General features: G+C 39.5%; 1 protein-coding gene and 1 long non-coding RNA gene across 6 annotated transcripts in view; one reads left to right on the top strand and one right to left on the bottom strand.

The window, feature by feature from the left end:
• Window positions 1-27,194, top strand: part of CERS6 (ceramide synthase 6) — a 135,197-nt gene that overhangs the window by 90,105 nt on the left and 17,898 nt on the right. For all 4 annotated transcript variants that reach the window (XM_026094003.2, XM_026094009.2, XM_026094017.2 and 1 more), the window contains exons 5-8: window positions 4,271-4,321; window positions 8,663-8,755; window positions 16,308-16,436; window positions 20,646-20,752. In XM_026094003.2, coding sequence (XP_025949788.1) covers window positions 4,271-4,321; window positions 8,663-8,755; window positions 16,308-16,436; window positions 20,646-20,752 — 380 coding nt within the window. The remainder of the gene's footprint in view (window positions 1-4,270; window positions 4,322-8,662; window positions 8,756-16,307; window positions 16,437-20,645; window positions 20,753-27,194) is intronic.
• On the bottom strand, window positions 17,376-24,107 carry LOC135328853 (uncharacterized). 2 transcript variants are annotated; one of them, XR_010389978.1, is made up of 6 exons: window positions 23,903-24,107; window positions 21,216-21,279; window positions 21,063-21,121; window positions 20,443-20,516; window positions 17,747-17,806; window positions 17,376-17,627 (listed from the first exon to the last, which is right to left on the bottom strand). It is a non-coding gene; the product is annotated as an uncharacterized LOC135328853 (long non-coding RNA). The 2 variants fall into 2 exon arrangements; XR_010389979.1 differs by lacking the exon at window positions 17,747-17,806.

Raw genomic sequence — 27,194 nt, forward strand, 5'->3', positions numbered from 1 at the left:
TTATTACTGTATGATGAACCAAAATCCAACTTGTTATTTTAAAATGATACCAGATGCACTTTTTGCCTGTCTAATAAAATACACACAAAAATACCTTTCAGCCAACTCACTGCCCAGGGAGCAGATCACAAATAGAAGGTTTTTTATTATACTACTTTTTTCCCATTTACTGTCAGAACTGACCTTTGTTTCACATACTAGATGTTAACAGCAGTTTGAGCAAAACCTGCAAATTTTCATTGCTTTGGGGCTTCTGAAAGTCAAGGCCCAATTAGAAGCTTTTTCTAAAGATAACTGCATAGGACAATGGATACAAAACAAACCGAGGCTTCTGGCTAGTGTGCAGACATCTCAGATCATTTGTTCATTTTTTTTAAAAATCCTCAGTCATTCCCTTGTCTTGAGAAGTTTTTTCTGAAGTTCTTTAAAATTATTCCCTTTAATCATAGAGTTGAAAAGAGGTTTGATGGAGCTTTTGACAGATATTTCTGTAAGGAAAGTAAAAAAATAGGGATTTGTTCTTTAGTACTGTAAATGACAGCAGATTCAACAGCTGTTTATCATCCTTCAGCGTCACAGGTACTGCACTGATTAGGCACTGCACCAAAGTGCAGTTAAGCTTAAGTTCCCATCTGAACTCTGTCACATCATATAAGGGAAGATTCTGACATCATAGGACTGGTGCTTTGTGCCTGACAAAATTGATACTGAAGTTTTTAGTATTTTGATTCCAGTTTAAGAATGTCATTTTGTTTTCTGGTTCTTTGCATTTCCTCTCTTCTCCCCACTCCTTATGTTTCCCTCTCCTCATGTTCCCCTCTTCCCCAAACATCATCCTTCCACTTTACTTCTTGTTCTTGATATTTGGATATTCAGTGGGCAGTGGAAACAGTAGCACACTTATATTCCAGAAAGAATCTGTTTCAAAGTCAAATCACTGACCCTTTTTTCACTGTGCATCATGGGAGTATTCAGAGAAAGCTGGGCATATCCTGTGAGCTTATGCAGGGCTCAACTGAGCCCTGAGAATGTCAGTATTAAGTCCTTTCTGATTAATTCCCCCCTTACCAGTGTGTCTGGGTGTTTCATTACGGTCTGCGTGGGTACTTGTAGCATCCTCTCCTTGCCGAAGCCTGTAGAGAATACTCCAGTTTGAGGTTCACAGAAGACTGAACGAGATGCTTATTGCTTCAACTACAACCACGGTCTTCATGGAAAAGTTAGGGTCAGCCTAGGGCTACATCCATTGTGGAGACCAGAGAGGAAGACTGTGCTCAAACTGAGTGTTCTTTCTCTACCTCTTTGCTGAAGTCCTCCAGGGCAACTATAACCTACGTCCCCTTGTACTACAACAGCTGGAGCCAGCTCCAAGTAGTCAGCACAAGGGGAGAGAAGGGGAACTGGGGACAACACAGGGTAAGAAGATAGTGTAGATCCCCTGCTTTTTTTAGCCACCGCTGTCTGCCTCTTGCCCCTGTAGGATCCAGTAGGCTTCCAAGCAGTGTTGGAGAAGCATTTTGTCTGAGATGGCAGCACGACCTTCTGAGCCTTGTGTGGCTCAGAAGAGGCAGATGTTCTGTACTGTATTGGTCTCTGAGACTTAATGCATATTTTATGTTGTCTGACAGTTTGTGGTGTCCTTTCAGGCTTTGTGGTAAGTCTGTAAGGGCTCCTCCAATGGAGCCTGTTTTATTTGGTGTTCAGCATTTTAACTGCACATAGACCTCTGCATCTGCAGCTCCTATAGCAGGCATTTCTCTGAAGAAACCTTAAGATGTCATAATATTTGAAAGAGAAAAATGAGCATTTTTTGCTAGTACCTGTAATTTAGGTAGGAAAATAATTGGGTAGGAAGCATCTCTTATTTCTAGTTAAATCTGATGTGAAAGACAGTTACAGCTTTTCAAACCTGGCTAAAACTATGAATTATCCTACAATATTTGGATGGCTCTAATTTAGGCAGCTGCCAGACAGAAATATTTCAAGTTCTGTGTATCAGTAACACTTGCAGAGAAGCTGTGTCTGTTTCCAAAGACCTTTTTCATTGCACTCGCTTAGCACAGTAACTACTGTGGAGACGTTTGAGCCAATGAGTTCCTTGCATTAAATAATTTTCCTTAATAGAGAGGAGGAGAGGTTTGAATGAACTTTTATCATTCTTAGAGCTGTCTTCTAAGTGGCAGGCTAGAAACTCCAGGAAGCCTGTTATTTGTAAAAGTTGGTATACAGCTCTGATTAATATAAGTGTTATTCCTTTCCACTTCAGGAGCATTGGAGATGGGTATGTGTTTAAGTTTTATTTTATTTTACTTTCCATGTGAAGGACACATTCAAAAAAACAGAAGGAGCCCTTAGTGCTCATACTACATCACTGCTAATCAACAAAGACTGTAGGGACGTTCTATGAGACAAATCATATTTAGAGCTCTTTCTTTAAGTTGGGAATGGAGATGTAATCCTGACTAGCGTTTATACTGTATCTCTGCATGGTGCAGATCCTTCCTGTTTATAAAGACAGTACTAGCTTTATTCTCAACTTGGGGCTGTTGGGGAATGGCTTGAGGAACAGGGACACAGTCCTATGGAGATGCTTGTATAGGTGCTAGCTTGAGGAAAATTACAGAGGTTTTGAACTTTACTTGACCTTTAGTTACAGCACAGTGTAGGTAACAAACAGCACACCACTAACGGACAGGAGAAGTCCCTGGCAGTCGGCCAAGAGACTTGTCAGGAGGGCGTGTACCATTCTTATCCAATGGATGTGCGCCAAGTATGTAATCGAGAGTAGAATGAGCTGTATAAGCTGTGCTTGTTACCAGTAAAGTTGAAGCTTGTTTATCACCCATATTGGGTCGTCTGTTGCTTCCCTCGTCCGTCGTGCCCCGACATGGGGCTTCAAACCCCAGAGCAACATTCTGCTTAATGTTCATTTTATTTGATTTGATACTCGCACATAATGGTTTGCATGAGTTTGTTACTACGCTTTGTCTAAGCTGGACTGCTCCACCTGATGATGAAATCAAGATAACACTCCCTCCTGCATAAAGGATTCACTTGAAAAAAATATAATCTTAGTGGAAACACTTAATGCTATAAGGCTATGTATGTCTTAATCCGGGAGACCTGCTAACAGTGTTCTGCACCCTTTATACTTGGATGTAGAGCAGCTGAGGCTTCATCAAGGAGTTTCATGGAGACCTTGAATCCGCAGTTATCTTTCATGTTTCTAGTGAGATCCTTTACATGTAGAAATGTGCTTCTCAAAATACAGATGCTGCCAGAACCCAAGATGCAGCTGTGCTTTGCAAGACAAGAGTATCTAAAGGGAGTCCTTCGTGCTGAAGCACAAAAAAAGGAAGTACGGCTATTTTGGCCATGTTCTTTTGCCCATTGCAGAAATATTTAATGGTGGAAGATGTGGGGTAGAAGGGCTTGCCCATATAGTATTTTCTGTTTAGGGTCCGTTCAGTTGCACAGAAAAGAAGGAATGAAAGGCTGAAGAACTCCTAAAGAAACAACCTGCTTACAAGAACAGATTGTAAAGACTCTCTTGTCTTTCATGGCATTGGAAAGGAAATAATCACATAAATTGTGTGCATGCAACAAAAAGCCAGGAAGCACAACAGAGCTGCGTATCCCCAAGAATCTTACTCTTACATCTTCTAGTTTGCCCAGCTTTTTGCAGTGAAAGAGTATATGAGTGTCTTGCATGCTACAGTAAGTTCGTCTCTGGCACCTTTCATGTTGCCATGAGATACCAGATTATTCCGCGTGATAGCAAGGTCTGTCATCTCTGAACAGTCATGTATCCAGCCAGGAAAGCAGAAGGCATGATTTGTTCTCTGGAGAGGGTATGGCTGGGATTAAGTACTGTATGGAAGTGTGCTTATATGTTAGAGTATATGCAAGAGAAGTTCTTACTAAATATTTGAGCAGTCTAGGGCCAAAATTTGCAGTGCTGTTGAGAAGGCAATGTGAGATATAACCACTTGGGCACAAGCGGATTGATGTTCAGCCTACACCCCTGTGAAATACATTCATGTAAGGTCATGCTGTGCTAGATGAAAATCTCTGTCAATGGGCAGGTTGATCTAATACATACTGTGAAACTTTGATGAATATACTTCTTGTATTCAACTCTCATGGCCTTTAGAAGAAAGTGCAAATACTAAGCTGTTCCTATGATTTTGCCTTTCACCTGTATTAACCATGTACACCTACATTGCCCAGAATAGTTTGTACCAAACTTTTTTTTTTGTCTCTCTCTCAGACACCCTGGCTCTGGAATATCAGACAGTGCTGGAACGGGTATCCGAATCAGGTAAAAGTTATAGCGCTGTCTAAAAACAAATGTGCCACCTCTGTAGAGTTGTTTTTATTATGGTGGAGCTTTGTGTAAATGTCAGGCATCTTTAATGGGTTGCTCAGAAGCATTTAATAATATTGCTAGGTGCTCCCCTTCTTCCTTGAGTTCAAGACAGGAAGTGTGAACAGCAGCTATCACACCTATTTTGTCACAAAGCACGGGCTCTGAAAACAGCAAACTGTGAATTCTAACTGTGAGAGCAGGCATAGGCAACAGTGGTAGAACAGTCATTTTTTACAAAATTCTTGGTGCGTGTTGAAAGTTTTAGCAAAGCCAGAGTTTCAGCAGATTGGGAAAAGGCACTATAGTTCTCATAAACCAGGAAACAGTAAGAGTTTCAGATTTAAGATTAATAGGGTGAAAATCCCTGGCGGTTGGTGTGCTCAGAGAGGAGACTGAAGAGAGAAGGTAGGTTTCTCCTTTAACGTGCTTGAATAAGGACTCTCCAGTCCTGGCCTCAAGGAAGCTGAAAATGAAAATGCTAAGGAGGTTAAAATTATCAAGAGAATTAAGAATAGCGCCAAGCCTTTGTTTTCAGTGGTGTCTGTGTATTTTCACTGATTCAAAAATATGAGTCTTGATCTCTGTTCTAGGTCAAATTATTTGTCCCTGCTATAGATCAAATTATATGACTTAACTTCAAAGTCAACTTATTCATTTTACTCTTTCATCTGCTTTAGTAAGGAGAGGAATGCCACTGTTAAAGAAAAAATGCACTTTGGGGTTGTGTCCTGCTGCACTCATTCCCTCTCCCTCTCCTACAGAAACATTTTGCTCAAGTTTGAAATTTGCTTTCTTCTAAAAAGATCTTCAAGAGAACAATAGCATTATAGTTATTCTTTGCTAAGACTATTGGTGAGCACTGCTGAGGTTTTAACTCGTTCTACGGGTAGTTAATCTGAGCCCAAATTCTGGCAGTCTTTCACAGCAGCACAGCAGCTGCAAGAGCATACCAAGATTGCAATAATACTAGGATTAACTGTAGCTCCAGAGTTGTGCAAAGGAGGAGGGAGAAGGGGAGAAATTTTGTCCATCATTATCTGGTTGAACAGGGGTTCCCAAAGTTTGCATACTCAAGAGCTTTGAGAAACATCTGCACTTTCCCTCAGCTCATACAACTGGACATACTTGTTAAGTTATGGAATGTGTCTAAAAAGAGCCACCAACCTGCTATAAAAGATTTAGTGTATTTTTGAGAAACAGTAACTTCAATCTCTGAGGTGGCTGCACTACTGACTCATTTTGCCTCTTGGTTTGGTAGAACTAACTTTCAACATGGCTTTTGTGAGGATCAGTAAATTAATTAAATGCTACCTTTTTTTACTATTAGTAATAATAATAAACATAATGATACTTGTTCTTTAATGGGCTTATGGCATAGGAATGGGTTTTGGAAACCCTTTCAGGAAAGCTAAGCTCCACCTGTTCCCTTTGTACCTTTTATATAAAGGAGAGGCAGCAAAAGGTTGAAGTTGTGAAGTATAATGTTTCCTTTAGCTAACAAATTTTTCAAATGTGACCTAGTTAGATGGTCTTCAAAATTCTGCATAACTTTTGAGGATGACTTTTGGTAGCATTTTTAATGGACTGAATTCTAAACTTGAGCTTCTTTTAAAGTGCTTTTTATTTTTGTTTCTGTTCAGTATCCAGAGCTCAAAATAGAGATCATCAAGACATTGTACTAGCTGCTTTCCAAATATAAATGATAGTGAATTCCCCAAAACTCCAGGGAAGAGTTTACAATTTAAGGAGTTTAGGGCAGTTTGCCTACTGTTTTTTAAAAAAGGGTGGGGTGAGGTAGGAGGGGGAGAATCAGTGCCAGCCTGGAAAGTATAAAGAGTATTGTCTGTAAGGTATGAATTCCCGTATATGTGTCAGTGAAAAGCCGTAAACAGAACTATATTTAGTTTGGCGGACCACATTACATGAAGACTGTGGACCTGTTGGAGATGGGTCAGTGGAGGGGCAGCAAGAACGACCAGAAATCTTCATCTGTTGGAAAAGGTTGAAGGAATTTGATCATTTAGCCTCAGGAAGAGAAAACTGAGTTGTAATAGTTTTCAACTGTGTATGAAGTTTCTGTGAAGAAAGCAGTAAGTCTTTCCCTATCCGCAATTGGATGGACAAAAAATAATGACTTAAATTACATCAAAGGATTTTAGAGCAAACTGAATAACTTTAGGGCAGCAGCAGAATAGATTGCCTGAGGAGCGTGTTGACTCTTCATCCCTCCAAGTTTTTATGAACAGTCATTTGTCACAAATGATACAGCTGCAGTTGATGTTGCCTTGGGGGCAGGTAGGACTGGATAACTTCTTCTGGTGCCTTTCAGTCCTGTTTTCTACTATTTTTATGATATTACATGGAAGAAGATCTTGCATGTATTAAATGCAAGAAGATCTCACTTCTGAGGAAAGAATATGAGTCTTACTGTTTAAAGAACATGTATTTACCAGACTTGTGAACAGGACAAGGAAGTCATTCAGAAAGTTAGCTACAACTTCAGAGGGTGGCAATTAAACTTACGATAAATGAAAATAGTGCTACAAGTGGAGATGGTGCAACAAAAAGCAAATAAAAATCATTATCAAAACCAGTCTCGGAGATTTAAAAAAAAAAGTTACTGGATGCTGATCAAGATTAAGTGCTTGATCTTTTGTTTGTTTCTTTTTCTTAGCTAGATAAAATTTCTAATCTCTCTTTTGATTCCTGTGGAAGTTACTCAACACAGCATTACAGAAATCCAGCTGGACTCGCTGTAGGTAGAGTCAAATGGATCATTTGGATGACAACTTGTCCATAAACACGGAATAGTCCTATTACAGTTAAGTCTTTGGAGAACTGAAACCTAACATTTTAACCAAGTTTAATGCACACTGTTCAGCTTTTAATGGGGGAAAACCATAATATCTTTAGAATCCTCTCCCCCCTTCTCCCATTATCATTATACATGGGCTTAGAAATACTAATGGTATCGTTAGTAAAGCAACTGACAGTCTTCAATATTTTACTAGAAATTTTCCCCTGTGAGTTCTCTTGGGATAATGAATGTAGTAGTCTGGGTTCATTCCTAGCTCATATTCTCTTCTCACCTCTCCCTCCCACTTTTTTATTTTTTTTTAACTCCACATTTTAAAAACTCAATGGCCATCTTGCTAAGTCAGAAAAGGATTGTACTGACCACAGAAATGGTTTTAAAAGATTGATTTTGAGTGCACACATTTTTTATAAAGCTTAAATATAGGTTTACATTTAAACAACCCACTTAGAGCATACAGTGTGCACCTAAAGACTCTTTTTTAGCTTCAAAGAATTGGTCCGCAAGAGCTAATGGGAATAAAAGAGGCAACTGAAGTGGCTCTTGCCAACTGAAATAGCTCTTGCCCTTCTTGGGTGCATCTCTGGACCAGTGCAAACTGCTCTAGAGGTGGTTCAGCTAATCCCTCAGGGGATGCCCCCAGGCCAGTGCCCTTCTCTACCACTGAGTTGGAAGATGGGATGGGCAGCGAAGCACATTCTTGTGGAGATTAGAGTAGCTGCTAGAATTATCTGTCTTAGGCTGGGGGCTAGACCGCCTATACATGCCACAACTTCCCATCTTTGCAGTTACCCCAGGTTGTGTTGGGTTGTGAATAACTTCCTGTGTCTTGTTATTTTTGTTTCTTTAGCGTTTAAACATGTACATAAACATGTATATCAAACAAGATGCCCAGATAAATTTAAAGACTTTCTTCTTCCCCAAATGTTAACATGTTCCTAGAAAATGGTTAGAGTCTTTTAAAATAGTCTTTTATATTAGAAAGAGCCCTGCTTTAAAATCAGAGCATTTTCATCATGAACAGATCAGATTATACACCAGCATCACATTTTTCTAATCTGTTGTAACATTGTTTCTTTTGTTGTGCTTTAAACCAGCATTACTAAAGTACAGCAAGATGTTTCAACTAATCTTTCAAAACACTCTTAAGATCTTCTGCTCTGCATATGAGATAGGATTTGAGTTCAGATTTAGGCATAATCTTGTTTATTTGAGGTCCATAATGGAAAACATCATAGGTTTCTGATATTGCAATATTGCCAAAATTTAAACACAAGAAAATGTTAGGTTGGGGAGCTCTTCTTTCCCAGGGCCATCAAAGTTTGAATGAGGCAACCATCATCATTTTTTTTTTTTTTACATAGGATGCAAATGTAGAAGTCAGTAATCCATCTGTGATTAAAAATCTTTCCTGCAGACCTCAGATGCATGTAGTGTCAATTAGTTCTCTTTAACCTTTTCTCATCTCCATCTTTCAGCCACTGATGCCTGACGTTCATTATTACTACATAGTCGAATTGTCATTCTACTGGTCCCTAATGTTTTCTCAATTCATTGACATCAAAAGAAAGGTAAGAGCAATGAGACTGAAAACTTTGAAGGCTTTAAGCACATGTTTTTGACTTGAGGAATATCTTTGCTTTGAACTAGAAGTACAGTTCTTTCTAATCGCAGCCTCTTGCAGACGTTCATCATTGAGAAACTGGTGTTGAAGTGCTTGTGTTACTCTGTTCATCAGTACTATGATGTGTATTTTTTTTCTGCACATTGGGAAAAGAGTAATCAAGCACGTGAAGTAATCCAGTATTCAAAGGGAAATGGCATCAGCAGATAAACTGCTGATCCCATACAGTGACTTGAATGGAATGGAGCACTTAGTAGCTAGTAGATGTACTGTTTCTATTAAGAGTAAAATGATGAGAATGTCAATGACAGAGGAAGGCTGCCTCATAAAATCACAGTATCATTTTGGTAAGAGCTATGACAGCTTTAAATGTATTTTTCTACAAAGCAATGGTAAAAAAAAAGGATATATTTAATATTAAAATGATGCTATATTTGATCTTACCTCTACAGTTATATAATTTCAAGTAGACGAGTATTTCTTTGTATTTAATTATAAGTCATGGCATGTGTCTCAAGTATAATGGCTTTTATTTGTGTTTTCTTTGTAATTAAAAATATTTAAAACATGGTTGTAGGAAACCATAGCAACTGTAAATTAAAACTGTTTCCAATACATTTGTCTTCTGATAATTGAAAGATAATTGTACTGTCCACCACACAGAGCAGATGGGCTGTTAATCAAGAAACTAAAACTCTCGCCAGATGAAGACCATTTTGCCAGCACTAGTAGCAACCAGTTCCATATTCTTTCATCTACGTTCTCCTCCAAGAAAGAGCAGGTCTATAGAGTGCTAATCCATAGCAAAACCTGCAACACAAGTCATTCTGTAGTAACAATCCATTGAGCTATTCTTGCAGGGTTTTTTTAATGTTGTGAAATTATTTATTTAAGACATTTGGAAGGATTTGATAGTTTTCAATGTGCCTTTTTCTACTGTCATTTAATTAATGACTGTAGGCTATTGTACTAATGGAAAAAAATCCTGATTTACTAGAATTTTAACCGGAGCATAACTCTGAAAAAAGAAATAAAGAATCCAGTATGTCCTAAATAAATTGATCTGCTATTTGCAACCACAGTGTGCTCTTGGAAATCTTGTATTGTAGCTACATATATACAAAAACACCCCTTTATTTGAATTAGCAAAATTTTTCCAGAAGTAGAAATCTCAAGAAAGCATCTAAAAATTTCAAAACCATATTGGATGATATATCATAAACAGAACAGCCAATTTAGGGTGAATACATGTAAATCCCTTGTTGGCATTATTTGTAGATGCTAAACATCCTGTCAATCATTAGCTTGAAGTGGGTAGAATTTCACTGTCTCAAATAACAGAGATGCAGAGAAACAGGGCTAAGTGGAGCTCTATGATAGTGGAGATTAATTTAAATCAAGAGTAACATGAGTAATATACATAAGCAGCAAATGAAGGCAGTACTTAGTGGCCATTTGCCAATATATAAGCCAGAAACAAACCTCTACAGCAGTGTTGCAGAATTGTTCAGGTTATTGCTGCAGAAATGTGTCATGTCTAATCAGTCCCTCTGCATTCATTCAGCCTTCCAGGCTGCACGGTTGGATATCTTTTCTCTTCTTTGTGTACCTCCTGAAAGAGAGGAAAATATAACAGCATTGCAATTGCAAAGTTACTGCAATTTTGCAGTAATGCGCATCTTTCAGGAATGTTTAATTGTCTCCTGACTAGTTTCTTTGCTTACATAAAAAATAGTGGGAGAGTTCCTGAACAGCATCTGGCTGTGCTGAAGTGCAGTTCTAAACAAGGCCATTGTGATATTCACTAACACCTTTCTCATTTGGTAAGTCTCATGGACCATTGCCATAACTATTTGTCTCATGACTTGGAGAACTTTTTTCCCATATTGAGCTGAGCACAGAAATAAAGTCTGATCGTGTCCGTAGGATAGACGCAAGTAAACAATTTTTTGCAGGTCTGTCTCTCAGTTACATATAAATGACTTGCTATCAGGAAGGTTTCTCAGCAACCTACTGTGGAAAGAGAATGGGGGATGGAGGTGGGGAAATGGGTAGTAAATAATTAAATAACACTCTTATCTCAAATTTGCAATCCAGAGCACCAAATTAACACCTTAAAGCTGTGTCCCATACATCTGGTGTGTCTGAGGATGCACAGTCTCCTGACAGAGAGCAGGAGCACAATATGTGCAATGCAATGATATCAAGTCAAAAACCATTCATTGTGAGCACCCTGAAGGAGACAGCAGAGATGCCGTATTTGTAAATGAACTATTAGATCACTGGCCAGTTTGATTCCAGCGAAGCCATGGAGAGAGATCTTGTTGTAGTTTAAGCAAAATTGATACCTAGAAAGACTGGATTGGAGAAATGTGGCTGTGTGCTGGTGTCACAGAGTAAAACTGCTCTGTGGCCGGGGTGAATGCAGACTATCAAAGAAACCCTTGACTTGAAAGATGTTTTCACTGACAGCTTACAGGAGCTGACACAGAGGAGCACCACATGCTGCTTGTCCTCGGGGCAATGCCAGCCGTCAGTTGGCACACAGTACGATGCTGAATGCCCTCTCTGCCAAGACAGCTGAGGATGCAGGGTGGCATCAGACAGGCAATGTACCAGACCAGTGCAGACACAAATGTTGCTAGAAAAATACGGGATGAGCCTTAGCTCTCAGGTGAACTCATGTCAGACAGTCAGGAGCACAGAACACATGGTATATATACAGAAAAGGAAAGGCTAAAAGGGACTGCTTACAAGTTCTTGACCTGTAAAATAAGGCAAGCAAGAAGTGTAATGTTGGCCCAAGAACCATGCACTTGAAGAATTTTTTTGAGCCCTGAGATGTCACAATGGGTTGGCCATAAAGGCTGTGTTCCTAAGATAGTCTATGCATCACCAACCCCTTCAGTAGGCCATCAAGTAAGAAGCAAAAGCAACTTCAATTAAAAAAAATTACGTTTATGAAACATGGTTAAAGACTCTCAGCTTGCAGGAGATAAGAGCTTGACAGAGACACCAGCTGTTGCAGCATCATAGTAGTTCTCCTTTGAAATGTGGAAACCTCTTAAGGTACCCAGCACACAATATGTGAAACAGTGCCCATCTAAAACACTTGTTTAACTGGAAAAATGCCAGCAATTACCAGACATCATAATACTTCATGACAGTTTATACAGAGTGGATTAACAGTTTTCAGCCTGAGAAACCTGTTGCTGTTTTCTTCTTGCGGTGAGAGAAGTACTTTTATATAAGTCTTGGTTATCATTTTAAATACTTCTAAATTCCACAGTACCTGTGTTGTAGTCTAGAATGATCAAAAATGTCTTGGCAGTCTCGTTCACTGCTGGAATTTAGCCAATCACTTTTATGGAGTCAAATTTCTCTCAAGGATAGATGATGTAGGTCTTATTTGAAAGTGCCAGCACTCAGCTTTGGCATAATTCCAGTACTGGTCTTTCACTTTATGTAGCTCAAGAGAAATGTACATGCTGTTTTGCATCTCTGTTTTATTCCTTCTTAATAGTAAATTCATGAGTTGAAAATGACTTCCAATTGGATGACTGATTTTCAAATGCCTGTTTATTTTTATGTAGATGTTATAAATTCCACCAGATTATCTCTGCCTGGCTGAAGAGATATGGCAAAATTTTTAGATTTTTGTCCATACCTACCACTGGTGCTAAGTTAAAACAATGAACTAGGTAGATTAACTTTTACAGTTTTATAATGGCATGTTGCTTGCTTCATAAACTTCTACTGTGTTGCTGTAATGATGTTTTACACTTAAAGTGTTCTCATTTCCAAAGGCTTGTGCTTCCTAGCATGATTTGTTTTTTTTTTTTTTTCCTTTTCATATGTGTCCAGCTTCCCATACTGCTCTTCTGTTAAACGCAGACAAAGAAATTTAGATTGGGGAACTTTGTGTCTCTCACAAGCCCTGATTAGTCTGAAAATCAGTGAAGCTTATCTAAATGCTTTCTGGGTGCCTGAGGTATTGTTTGATGGAAATCTATTTGACCAGTGTATTTAAGGGAATGTATAAAATTTCGACTTCAGTCAATGTAGGTATGTAGAAGATCTAGGTGACCTTTTTGTGTATTCACACTTTTAGTTCCAAGCATTTGGCAATTCCTAGAGCTTCTGTGTTTTATGCTTTCTTTTTTAAAAAACAAGATAACTTTTTTTACCTTCCCTCAAAATCAAGCAATCTGTAGGTGCCCAATATCTTGAATAGTCCACTTTGTTTCTGGAAAATATATGCTATATTTCGGTGAAACTAGATACCAAAACTCTTTCTTCACACCTGGGGCGGGGGGGAATCGTAGAGCTGAATTCTTTTGTTTCAAGAAAAGAAATTTAGATTGTGTGCATTCTGTGGACCTCTGCTGAAGTTGTAATGGTTAAAACCTTGAGCTGGTTCCATTCCATTCATTTGTTGATGCATAAACAAAGAAGCTGAATGGCCTAAGAATGAAGCTGCGTTGCCCTTTAGTGGCACTTGGGCTCTGTAGCCTCTTTGGCATTTTGGTCAGTCTCACTTCTTCAGTGAGAAATACCCTGAGACTTCTTAGCATATTTGATGGGCATGTTGTAACTCCTCACACTATTTCTGTTCCTTGCTTTAGATGTATCGAATATAAATGAAAATCACCTCTATGAGAACTTTCTGGCCCTTGTAAAAAACCAACCAACCAAAGAAAAATGAGACCATCTAATGTAGTGAAATTGCAAATAGCTAAGTTGATTTCATTGCCATTAGAAAAAAGAGTGCTCAGTAATACTTAATGATCTGGGGGAGTCTAGCTACCACAGTTTTACTCAGTGGAGTTCACTTCCAAAGTGTTTCAGAGTGTAAATAATTTCTGAAATGCATATTTTAAACAAACCTGGGTAATAGAAGCCTCTTTTCCAGCGGATTTGTCTCTCAAAATTGAGAGCTATTGGGATTTTCCAGTCTGCATTGCATTCTTTTCATTAATGGTGCCAGGAGCAGGGTCTTTCACCTGTAGTTAGCCGTCTGTTTTCATGAAGCTTCCAGGCACATGTTAGCTTTATATCTGCCATTCTCTCAAGTTTGGTTGCAGTAAGTTGAGAAGTTTCAAGTGGAGTCTGTAAATATACTGTAAATACATGCATCTTGCACAAACATGCACACAGTTTGAAATAGATTTAAAAAAGAAAAAGCCTATTCCTGTACAACTATTCTTGTACCATCTATGGATGAAAGTGCTCAAGTAAGGTAGGAACACAAGTACTACTTGACATTGTGGGACTTGCACCATTAGTTCCTGTGTAATCGTTACCCTTATGCATAATTAAAATCTAGTAGTGTGTAGCATAGTATTAATTATTGGCATAAGGAAATGTCACAAACAAGAAAGAAAGGGCCAAAATAACAAAAGTTATCTTTTTTAAATCACTGCTACTCTTTTCTAACAATTATCAGTAGGTCAGTCCAAGATCTCTTTTCAGAGCTGTCAGCATCAGATTAACTGTCTCTCTCAAAAAACATGTCAGAGAAGGAGTTCCCTGGACAGTGTTTCTGTAAGTGGACTCACAGAGAAATGCAGAAGATTGCTGCCCAAGAGCATTAGGGCTGCTTAAGAATAATTCATGTGTTGTCAGGAATGTCTTGAAGAGTTCCCCAAAGGGACTAGAAATGTAGTATTTGTTGAACATGAATGCAGCAGCTATGAAAACAAAGAAGTTTTTCTGCTTGGCTTCCTCCTCCATTTGAGCTGCTTATGTGCTAATGTAATTACCAGTAGCAGGAAAGTGAAGAACAGTGCCATAGCATTGCAGCTGAAGCAGGTAAAGAGCTAGGCTACAATATGATGTATGGCAATGCTGTTGCCCTCTAATCCTGGGGAAAAGAAGGTAGGTGCTATTCTGTTTTGATTATAGTAGGGTCAAGTAGCCCCCAAAGTGTGGGTTTGTAGTGGTTGAAATGACTGAGATGCCGTTTCCCTGTTGTCCCTAAAGAGCCTTGGAAAGGAAGGCAGCCTTTAATTCTCCTTTTGTTCAGTCCGCTTTAAGAAAATGAATTTAAAGCAATGACTTGAGATGATGACTTGAGATGACTGCTGGACGTATTTGATTATGCTCCAGACTTCTGGGGACCAAATAATCTGGCTAAGAAATGCTGGATGTGTATCAAATTACTATTCTCCTTTTAGTCTATTGTTCAGCTTTGTGTAGGAGATAGTAGCAATGCCCAGTGATGAATACTTGTAGGAAATGCAAGAAAACTTGTAGCGCTTTGTAGCATTAAATGTAAAGTGGTAGGCTCTGAGGAAGTTCTCTCCTTATTCAGTTAGTGCTCAAGTTGCAGATTTTTCCACTGATTCCAAGTGTGCATTGCAGTGAAGGCAAATGGCACCTCATTTCCTTGAAAGTAGAGGGGCCAGGTATGTGCAGGCTGTGATTCCCATTCCCAGGGAGAGCTGGGATGGCACTGGGCAGTTACTTTTCCTAGCATTAGAGAGAGCAGTAGGTAGCTGTAGCTGCTGCTACAGACAGAGTTGTCCCTGCATTGGTGGGGGCTCACCAACACTTGGCCAGGAGGGCCCTCTACCACCCCACCCGTACTCTTCCTCCCTTGGCAAACCAGATTCTGCCTCTCTGAAGACTGCGGTGCCTCATCCCAGTTTCTCTGGTGTGGGCCATTTACCTGAGACTCTACCACAGCTCAGCAGGACTGGCCCACAGCAGCTGCCAGAAGGCCTGATGCTACCTCCCCAAATGCTTGGTGAGCTGGCTGCTTGGAGGAGCTGTTCCTTGTGACTTGCTGGATCTGTGTTCCTTCAGACTGCCCTGCTTGAGAGCCGCCTGCCCTGCTGAGACCAGCTGTACTATCTCAGCACCTGATGCATGAAGGAACTCTCCAGTCAAATGATGCCTGTGACCTTTTTTCAGGGTTTTGGTATTATTTTCTCAAAGCTGTCCTGATAGTTCAGCAAATTCTTTTTTAATGTTTTGAAGCCTCGTAGAGAAAAATCTCATCTCTACATGTCATGTAGAAACTTGACACTCGTGGTTGACAGGTGACTGTCAATAAACTTTAGTGTGGTAGGAATGTTTTTCCTATTTCTTTTTAACTATCTATCTAAACTCTTGTAAATGATACCTTATTTTGCATATTATACATTGCTCGGTATGTGAGGAATAATGGCATAATTTGAATTGTATGTATATGTGTATTTTCAAAGTAACTTCTGTCATAAATGTTTACTTCATTAGGTTAAATGTCTAGGAACTGAGAAGTATAGATGCTGCCTAGCTTTGAATAATCTTTTTGCATTTCCTTAGAGTGTAGTGATTAGTTTATTCTGTCTAAATGAAATTGATAGCTGGGCATTTAGTATGCAGTTATGTAGCAGGATCTTTATGTAATATAACCTGAGCTTAAAAAACATTCATCCATTTTTCTATAAGGGTATTGAATCTCACTGTTTATTTCTTTGTTTGTTTGTTTCTCTTTCTGCTTCTTGCTGCTCTAGGATTTTGGCATCATGTTTACACATCACATTGTAACAGTCCTCCTGATAACCTTCTCATATGTAACCAATTTGACACAACTGGGAACCTTGGTCTTTTGTCTCCACGATGGGTCTGATATTATCCTAGAGGTGAGATTATATGTGTGTCATCAGAGTCTGTATATGGTATTCACTATTCTGTTAGCTATCACATCAATGGGTAGAATCTATTTGCTATGCAGAACAAATAGTTTCTAAGCAAAGATGCCAATTCAGGATGGTAATGTTGACTAATACAGTGTATTTCCTTGCTGAAATATATTATACTTATATCAGAGCATGCACATTGGTGTATGTTTGTGACTGCAGGCTGGTTGATCCCTTGATAAGTTGCTTGTATGGAGCAGAGACTGGTAACACATTACATGCCAGAGAAGAATGCACCCAGATTTTAAATATAACACAGTAAGGCCAAAAGCTATATGTTGCAATATCTGGAAGGTGGTGGCTGTTTGAGGTAGAAGCTCCTGGTTCTTGACCGTTTGGAAGTCATGAACTCAATGAGAACATGGAGCCTCTGTCTCTCAGAGAATCAAGATGTCATGTTTTGATTCTGCTGTGGTTTTTTGGGCACAGGGTGCTGGACAACTTAGTTGCTATTTGGTGCACAGGCAGTGAGCTGACCTCTGGTCCAGAAGGTTTTCCACGTTCCCATGCCCCGCCTTATCTAGATGGCAGTATTAAGCAGTTGGCTTTGGAGAAGAGGAGATGATGCTTCATTTTTTTGACTGCTCTGAGTGATGCTGGAATAGGGCTACCTGTGAACTCCCCAGCTGGATCAGACCAAAGTTAATACTTGTTCATCTAAAATTACTTCTTTTTATCAAAGTAGTTGCTTTGATAAAAGCAAAGTAGAATCCTGTGATGTAAGAAGATGGTCTCACTGTGTGAATCACCTTACTCAAAATCAAAATCCTGCCATTCTGATTTGATAGTGCTGCAAATCTATTTTTTAATCTTTTTTTAATCTAGAAGGCACATGACTGACTTGGAAGGCAATGAGGAACCTGGATTTGTCTCATTAGAAACAATTACATCTTTACAAGCTCATGTTTCTGTTTTGACAACAGGTGTAGATCCATTCTGCTGGCTGTGAATTCACCTGAACTTTCTTTGTTCCTCTTTTTCTTCACATCAGATGGATGTTTGATGGTTTCAGATCAGACCAGTGCCTGTGGCACTAGAAAATCACTGGAGAGCAGCTGTAATAGGCTAGCTAAAGCCTTAACTTAAAGACAGGGAGATGCATATTTTTTCTCAGGTCCTCTGTTCGTTCACTGCCTAGGACAAATAAAGAGAAATTGCTGGTATTGTAGCGTGATTTGGTAAACATTCAGCAAATATGTTTATTTTACTTTAATTCAATAATATTTAATAAGTTTTCCCTATGAGACATATACCTCAGTGGTGTTTCGAGTCAATTCATTCAGTCTGTTCTAACTGGAAATACTAAAGCCACTCTAAAATGTTAGAAAGAGAATCGCAATCACTGAAAAGCATTTGGCAGGAGAGCCATTATGACTGAGTCAACAGGGCTTCTTTCACTAGGGTGGTGGGTTACAGCCTCAGTACGATATAAGATAAGATGGACCCCTGCATACTGCTGACATTGCTGAGGGAAAGTCACTGAAGAGAAGGAAAAATATCTAACTGCAAAAAAAGCTGGTATAATTTCTTGCCATGATGAGTCAGTTGTGTTCCTGCTGGTTTTTTTTACCTATTATATATTAGTAAAAATGAAAAGCTATTTCCAAAGGCCGCTAGGCTGTTTCCACCTACCATTTTGTAATGATACATGCACAGTGGAAAAATGATTGCAGGTGTAATAATTTTGCTATTTTCATTGCAGCAAGCAGTATACATTGGTGGAAATACTGGAGGTGAGGTCATTTTTTTCATAAATCTTCAGGCAGATGTAGAAGAGTTATGGGAGTATTTTCAGGAATTCCTAGCTGTTTTCTTAGATCTGAGTGAAAGTTATCTCAGATGCTCAAAGCAGCCGAGCCATGGCAGGATAGACCAAGCGTGGAGTCATTTGTCATGCTAAGAAGCCACTACGTTAGCTTAAGCTGAAATGTAGATTGCCACTGAGAAACAGCTTTCAAAACCTGAACTAAGTTGTTTAAGGGGTCTTTGGTATCTCTGCACAGCAGTACAGCATGTGGGTTGGAAAAGCTGTGACCTAACCTGCTAAAGTACTTAAAATCCCACCTATTTAGGGACCTTAAGACTTTTCTGATGCCAGTGTATGGCTGTGAAACAGTTCCCGGTTTAGTACGTGTCTGATATAAGTGAGCCTCACTATAGCCAACAGTTGAACTTGAATCCTTTTTATCAAGTTCTGCACATCTCCTAAGACACTTTTCAAAAAGAGTAGGGAATGGACACATCAGACCAAGGCAAATGGCTGCTTTGTAAAATAAACAGGATTAAATAAGCTATCAAGAGTAGCCATAAGAGCTATGTTATTCAGCTGTAGTCATGTTTTTTATGCTTTGAAATTGGTGTTGCATTGTTTTAGGTGGCCAAATTTCATCTAACCACATACCCTTTCCCATTTTATGCAGTCCTCCTTTTTGCAATACTGTTTGTAAATTTGTTACCCAAGAACTGATGATCCAACAGCTGTACTGTTTCTGAGAAATGGCATGATCCTGCTACAAGTTGCTGTAGCAATATTAACTCCACACACTGCAAAATCAGCTCTTTTAGGCTGCCATGGAAATACATCCGGAATTCCCAGTTGGACTTTCAGTCATCTGAATATCAAGATGTTATAAATACAGCTCTTCTGCTTTACATATTGGCATCCAAAATGTTCACTTTCCCTTAAACCTGACTCTGAGTATAAACCACTAGGAGTTTTGTTTGTGTCCACTAAAATACAGCATTGACTCTGAAGGGTTATGTCTAGTTTGCACCACTGGTAGCTTTCCTTGTAATCTTGACATGCTTTCAGCTAGCGGGGATATTCTTCGGGTTCAGATTTTGAATGGAAACATTGTGGAAGTTAAGTAACACTCCATAGGGCGGGTTGATCTTGGAATCTGAATGGTATTGGTATGAGCATTGAGCACTTTCAGGTTCACTGTGTTTCAACCAAAAAATCAGGAGCAATGCAAGAATGTCTCTCAGCATTTTAGAGGATTCTCTGATGTGAATTCTGCATTCAGAATAATATTCTGTATGAACAATTGTGATAATTTTGCTTACTCTTAGCACTCTGGAAAGTCTGTGCATGTAAGCATTTTTAATGTATTGGGGTTGGATATAAGGCCCTTCAAAGGGTGCCCTCAAAAGTGCTCCCAGTGGCTGGTGTGGGCAGGCTCCTTATGCATTTTTTTTATTGTGCAGTAATTACCTGTATAAATTTGGCACAAAGCATAAAGACAGACTGTCCCTGCCTTGAAGCAGATGTTTTAAAATAAGCATCTTTGGTTACACACACGGACATGCATAGATGTCTTAAAACAAGCTTGCTTGCTTGTACATGTTGTTTTCTTCAGGGGAAGGCAGCAGTTTTAAAGAGAAGTTTGAGTGAAGAGGAATTAGTCGACTCCCTCGCCTCCATAGAGGAAGAATTGAAAGACTGCTTAAAGAGAAATGAGAGAAGCATGTGAAAATATGCTTAGGGCAACAAGTTGGGGAGCGAAAGTGACTGAGAGGGGAAGGAGGAAATAGAATTGAGAGCCTTGGAAAAAGATTTGAAGTGGAGTGGTATAATCCTAGAGGCAGAAACTGGTCCATATAGACCAGAAAGGATGAAAAGATGCTGCAGGAGACTAAAGGAAGTGGTACACGGTAGAGGACTTGAGGCAAATCTTGTATGTAGCAGACATTAGGAGGTCAGAGACCATGGGACAGGTGGAAGATGGATAGCTGCTGAAAATGCAAGTGGAGCCCAGTGTGAAAGATGGAATTTTTTTATTAGGCTCAAGAGCAGCGAAATGGAAAGGTGAGGGGCAGGGGTAGGTAAAGAGGTTGAGTACAAGGATAGCATGGGGTGCAATAAAAGGTTTACAAGTGTTTTGTGAATCTGAAACTGTTGAGTTTCAAAAAAGAAGTTGAAAGGAGAAGAAAGAAGTTAGAGATGTACTCTGGTTTTATGCAGTCTATTTTCTTCTGAGGAGTAGTTTTCCAGCTTCTTGGTGGAGAGAAGTTACAAAGTCCCTGCAAGGTGGCACAATGAAAATGTTAGTGATTTTATCAAAATTTGATTATTTCTTCTCATTCTTATACACAGTACAAGAGAACTCAGTTTTCCTCACAGAAGTGAACTGCCTTTTCTTTCTTTTGCAGGCTGCCAAAATGGCAAACTACTGCAAGTGTCAAAAACTGAGTGACCTTTTGTTCCTTACGTTTGCCATTGTCTTCATTGTCAATAGGCTTGGCATATATCCTTTATGGTGAGTAAGCATATCCTTTTCCTCAAATGTTAAGCATCAAACAAGCTTGGAAATAACTATATTCTAATAGAATATGATACCCTGACATTATTGTCTTTCCCAAAGTGCCAAGGAGTTTCAGACAGAACTAGGTGCTGAAAGAACCTATTTGCTGCAGTGCCATTGTATTTACCATGCGGTTGACAGGAAGTATAAAGGGCTTAAGCTGATTTTAAAGTAGAAGTGAATTGGAGACAACATGGCCTTAGGTTAGCAGGCAGATGCTTGTGTGGGCAAAAAGGTGGCGGGGGAGTAGAATAAAAAATATTACCAGAAGCAAAGCTTGATGCAAGGATTTTCTCAGTAGCTTTCAGTGCGTGCTTTATCAGCCTGCTCAGCTCAAAGAAAAAACACAGTGAGCTAAGGAAAATTCTAGCCTGCTGAAATCAATATAAGGATGTTATTGCCATGCAGATTGCAATACCTCAGGCTTCTTCTTTTCCACCCTTCCTGTGAACTGGGGGTCTTGGGGAGGCTGTGTAATACATCTGTAAGATAAATACACAGATGTTACTCTAATCTCACCTCTTTCCAGATAAAAGTAGCTGCTTGCATTTACTCACTCTCTCTCTCTTCCTATGTACACTCACATGTATGTACACAAACATGCACAGGTATGTTTGATTTTTCAGCAATGATCTTCAACATCCACAAACCTGCTGATTAGTCAGAAAATACCATGATGTACACCAGTGCAGAAACCCATTCAGGTTCTTCCGTAGCCACAATATGAGTTACCTTTGCCAAGAGAGGAAATGTGCTAATCTAGGGTCATGTGCCTGTGTTTATGAGGGGGGCTGGAAGAAGGCCTTGACCTCACTCTTTTGTGTTCAGGATCCTTCATTCTCTAGTATGAACAGAACTAACCCAAATCTTTGTATTCCTGAGAAAGCAGGAGGGGTCTCTCATTACAGCAGGGAATACAGAGTGACAGTTTCATCTTCCGGGATGCCAGGAATGCCAAAAATGTTACCCTTTGCAGAGGTTTATATACAGACATGAGCAAGCTCCTTATATAAGCAGGAAAAGGATTTACAGATACAAGTATCAACCTCTCTGCCACAAGTTTCCTTTCCAAATCCTTTATAATGGTATCCCTTTGGGGTACTGTTAATGCAAACAGGATAAGACCTAGGTGCCTTAGGGAGCTGTGTCATCAACTCTGATTAACAGTAGAATGCAGCAGTCACATTTAGTGTTTAATGACTCCAAAGATAATGTGATAATACTTGGTCCTTACTGTGCTGTGAGTTGGTGAAGCCTCATGACAAAAGGAGAAAATGGATAGGCACTCAAACTACATTTAAAAACCCTTGACATATTTTCCCAGGAGCAATGATATGTTTCTTAAACATCTTTACTTCCCTTTCCTTAGCTCTTCCTTGGAGCTAACTTAGCCACTCACTGAATTTCTGCAAATGAAGTAAGCTAATTTTTTCCACTTGCATGATCTCAGATAGGAAGAATGGTGGCACTCTAATTCATAGGATTTCATCTGACTGTGGCACTGTTTTGTATTGGGAAATGGAGTGAGGACTAAACTCCACTAAAGCAGTTCTACCACTGGAGACTGCAGTACATGTCTCAGCCTCAGAGAAGGGTCAGTCAGATGATGACAGCTTGAAATGGAAATTCCACTGCATTTTCCTTTCTCCTTGAATGGTTTTAAAGAAATAACAAATTTACACTCCTTTTTGAGTGCTTTGAGTTTTTATTACAGTGTTGCCATATGTGTTTAGCTATGACTCTAGCATAGCATTTAAAGCCGATTCTATGTTATTTGAAGTAGCAAGGAGGGAACTGCTGACTTTAAATTTTTATGTTATCCAAACAAAACTTTACCAGATAATTGCTATGTGCTTGCCTTGCTGAATAGTTAACAAAGAGCAGGTTAATCTCATCCAAAGTGCACAATTTTGAAGGAGTTCATTGGTTTTCTCACAGTTTAACTGGAAGCAGCTTCCCAGTGTGCTTTTCCTCTTGAGAAAACTGAAAATCAGCAAGGTCAAGTTTCCCCCATTCTTTACATCCTTACTATGATAGTCAAGTTTTGGAGAGTATACAGTTTAACTTGAAGTGTTTAAAATAACACTGTGTTTATAATCAGAACTGAAGGCTCCCACCATCTCAAGTGATTTCTGTGAAGTGCTGTAGCCAAGTGTCACACTGCAGGAAGCTCTTGCTAGGACTAGGCAAATTTTCAATTAAAGATTGACATGGCTAGTGGGAGCTAGGCATAATACAGCTTAAGGCTGTGCAAGTGTCCTATTACACAGCTCATGTTGTCTGACTTGCAAAATCCCTGAAGTAAGAGATTGCCAGCACAGTGATACGTTATCTAGGAAGTATCAAAACCTGAGCACTGATTTACAGCCTTGCTATTTTGTCCTATGATTCTGGGGTGTGCCCATACATTCCCTTACACATTTGGTAACAGCAGCAGTTCCATACCACTTCTGACTGAAACCTCATCTGAATCCTGCTCTCTGGAATCGCAGTGGCAGTGTGCTGAAAACAGCGTGAAAATTGAAGCAAGTAGGTCTGGAGAAGAGGGAAAGGAAAGAAGGGCTGCATAATAGTGTCTGTTGTTGATGTTGAGCTCTCTTTGTACTGGATATTGGGTCAATGAGGACAGCAGGTTACAACTGTGGGCAAGGTTAGCTGCTAGGATGGAGAAGACAAGGAACTTGTTTTTGTAGTAGAGGAATGTGATCAACTTACTGCCTGTTTAATGACCATTGTCATAGCAAGAAAACAACTACATTATGAGAAAAGTAAGGTCCTTGCGTTGAAGCACGTGCAGTGTAATAGGCCAACTGCATGAGTAAGAGAGAGAAAATTAGACTCTACCAACATCATCCCAAAATACCGATCACAGGTTAGCCCAAAAATATCTTGTAGTAGAAAGGAGTAATTGGAGAGGTGACTTCAGAGCATGGCTCTGAGAAAAAGAAAAGCTCTTGATTAGGGGGAAGGAGGGGTGACAGTTGCAAGGATACTCCAATTATAGGGAATGGAATAAAAGTACAGTATATATGATCTGTGATTTTTGATACCATCTTATTTCAAGACTAAAGATGCCTGTATTCCTAAAGATTACCCTTTACTTACATATGTCATCAGAGAGTCCAGAGGCAGTTTCATATTTCTCAGCAGTAGAGTGAGCATTGCAAGTGGGAGTCAGGGTTTGTAGAAATGAAGTACGGGTCATATGGGCTTCTCTCTCCCAAATCTTTTTTCTCTTTGAGGGAACAGTTCCACATCTTTGCCCCCATTAACTTACATGTCAGCAAAATGAGTCACTGGAGTGGCAGCAGGCTGGGAAGCATAGTTTTGCTCTCCCTTTCCTTGTTGCTGAATATTCAAAACAGCAAATTTGGTGTCTGATTAATATTACATAAATATGCAAATTTTTCTAGCAGAAAATTTGGGAGGTATAAAATTGGTTTGCTTGTAATGCAAAAGGAAGACTGTAATTTATAAGAAAACTTCCTCCATGCAGGAAGGCAAGTATCCAAGAATAGGTCCCAGTCACATTGCCTATAAAATACTGGCATGCCTCTTGAGCTCTGGCTTTGCACAAATTCCATTTAATTTTGCGTAGAGGTGCTAATAAAGAATTCAGAATGTATCAAATGCTGTTGTTTGAAGGTTGTTTAGCAGTGGGGCTAAGATAAAAGAAATAGGCAATTAGGTATATATTTAGCAGTCTTTCTGCAGGCATCTGGAGTTCATTTCAGCAATAATTCAAAAACCCCAGGACACTTTCTACCTCCTGCTGCTAAGTGAATGTAGGAGTAAAGCTGCTATTTTCACTGACAAGACGTTTCGTTTGTGAAATTCTCCCACTTGCACATAATCGCTGTTCTAGCAAATTACAACATACAACACAACTCTCCATGAGTCAGGGTGAACGTGAATGCCTTCTCCGGTGATACAGGATGGTAGGGACAGTGAAAGCAGTCCCATACCGATGAATTGATATAAATGATGCGAGCCTTTGGCTAGTCCGATTAGGCTGGACAAAGCAGTTACCTCACGCCTTTCTTTATTTCAGCAAGCCTTACAATGCCTTTTCCCTAAGCACCAAACATCTGTTTTTGCTGTAGTTGCACAGACATGGTCCTCTCTCTTTTGTTGTTAAAGGAATGCTTTGCTTTTTGCTATTGTCAGTTTGTTTTTCTTATTAATCTTGTTTTGATTTGTGCAGAGAACAAACAGGCACTTTTATTTCAGGAGAAGTGGGTGAAGAAGGTGATCCATTGTAGCAGTCCGGTTTTTCCAAGCTTATTGCTAGTTACAGAGCTCATGCTCCAAGAGCCATGAAACTCCTGAAATCTGGGCTATACAGGAAACCCAAGCCTGCTTACTTTTCTTATTCTTCCAGAATATGCTCTTTTTTTGACAGAGCCATTTGAGTAAATCTCCTAATGTAAAGTGCTGTAAATCTGGAACTTTTTTATGGAATGACAGTGAGTCAGGGTATTTCCAAGAGCTTCGGTGGAAGCAAGGGCAGAAGGAGGGTAGCTAGCATAGAGGGAGATACAAAGTTACTAAACCCATTTAGCGTTTTAAAAGATGGCTTGAGGTGACAGTGGAGAAAGGTTTAACTTTTGGGCTTGAAAGAAGAAAGAGAATGAAAGGAGATTCCAGGAAAGCCAAGCTGATATTTACCAGGGGAAGGCATGAAGTTGGGTAATACTCAGTTTCTGTCAGGTTTCTTTGAACAGTGCTACTATGAGGTTGTGTTTCACTGGTTTTGATTAATTATATGAGAAGTGGCCTACAGTTTCAGGGAACTGTTATTGATAAATACTGCTGTCAAAAGGTTGAGGAGCAGGGAAGGGGAGGTTGCCCTCACGAGAGCTATGAAGTCTCAGTAAGCGTTACACGTATACACTGGCAAATGTAAAACAACAACAGCTTAACTGTATAAATGTACATGAAAGCCTGATTTAAGCTGTTTATAAAGAACACAGTCATATTGAGCATGTGCTCTCCCCCAAATACTTATCTAGGCAAATTTGACATGATTCAGATAGTCCATATTCTTTCCTGTCCTTGAGACACTGTCACTGGCCCCACCACTGTACCACGTTGGATGCTATAAGCACAGATGATAAACCACCTTTGTTGGTATGTTCTTGCTTAATGTTTGTAGACATGTCTAATTGGATCATCCACTTGTGAGCCTGCTTGGAAAAGTTCTGTCAGAAAAGATGGCAAAGATAAATCTCACTGTTAAGACTTAAAGCTGTATCATTTTGTCAAATGCCTGTCTCCTCATTGGCTGCAATGTACAGTTGCTAAATGGGATTTTTTTTCCTTATGCCACCAAATCGTATATAAACACTGGTCTGCCAGTCCTCAGAAGAACAACTTGGTTGCTTCTTATTCTTTCCTTTTTAGAGCTTATGGGAGTACACACAGTCTGGTTCATGGCTGATTTCTAATCACCTGTTCATGGCAGTGAGTATCTGCAGGAACCAGACAGACATGGCATGATCTTTGCCGAGTTAAAATTAACTTCTGTTTGCCATGGTGTGCTGTAATGAACCTTAGTTAGTTATTACCAGTCTTGCTCTCATCTCTGCATGACTGGCTGAATAGCCCTTTCTGAGTTTCATCACTGTTGAATAATAGTTTGGAATATATCCATGCTGTTAACGCATACTCTGGGTCTCCAAATAGTGATCCAGCGTGGCCAGTTTGCACTGTTCTGTCTCCTTTCTTTTAACCTGGAGTTGGCTTCTCTCTGAGTGAAATTGCAGCTTTAGTTGTGATTAGGGTAGCACAGAGTCCCCATTAGTAGCAGCTGCTGCAGGGATTTGCTGAACCTGTCTTTTTCCTAGCCTTGTCCCTTTTCTAGCTGATATTGCCTGTTTTTGTGTAGCCCATAACATGTGGGAAGCTTGAATTGTCATCTTTGATACTCATTTGCTTTCCTGGGACATTTTCTTCTGTTTGGCACTTCCACTGTGTGTATTGTGGGAAGACAGCATGCGAACCATGGCAGAATTGCCCTGCTTCATTTCCCTGAACATACTGGTATAGCTGAAAGCTCAAACCTACACTTAAGAGACATCATATCACATCAAAGCACTAATGGGTGCTAGCTAAAGCAAGATTCCTGGTCAGTTACTATGCACTGTAAAAAAATTAGGCAGCCAGATAAATCATAATCACCCAAACTTGGTCTGAAATCTGAATTAACAGAGTGTTTTGTGATGGTTTTTAGTCACTCTCATTGGATCCTGAAGTCAGTGAAAATCTTTCTAGCCTGGCTAGTATTATGTGTAAAGGTGGACAAACATTTCCAATTATTCTGCACTAAAATAAACTCACTTTTTATTAAGAAAATAATTCTTTTTTTGACACTGGTTTGGGCTCATTTTGTTCAGAA

This window comes from Dromaius novaehollandiae, chromosome 7, assembly GCF_036370855.1.
Source record: "Dromaius novaehollandiae isolate bDroNov1 chromosome 7, bDroNov1.hap1, whole genome shotgun sequence".
Lineage (NCBI taxonomy): Eukaryota > Metazoa > Chordata > Aves > Casuariiformes > Dromaiidae > Dromaius > Dromaius novaehollandiae.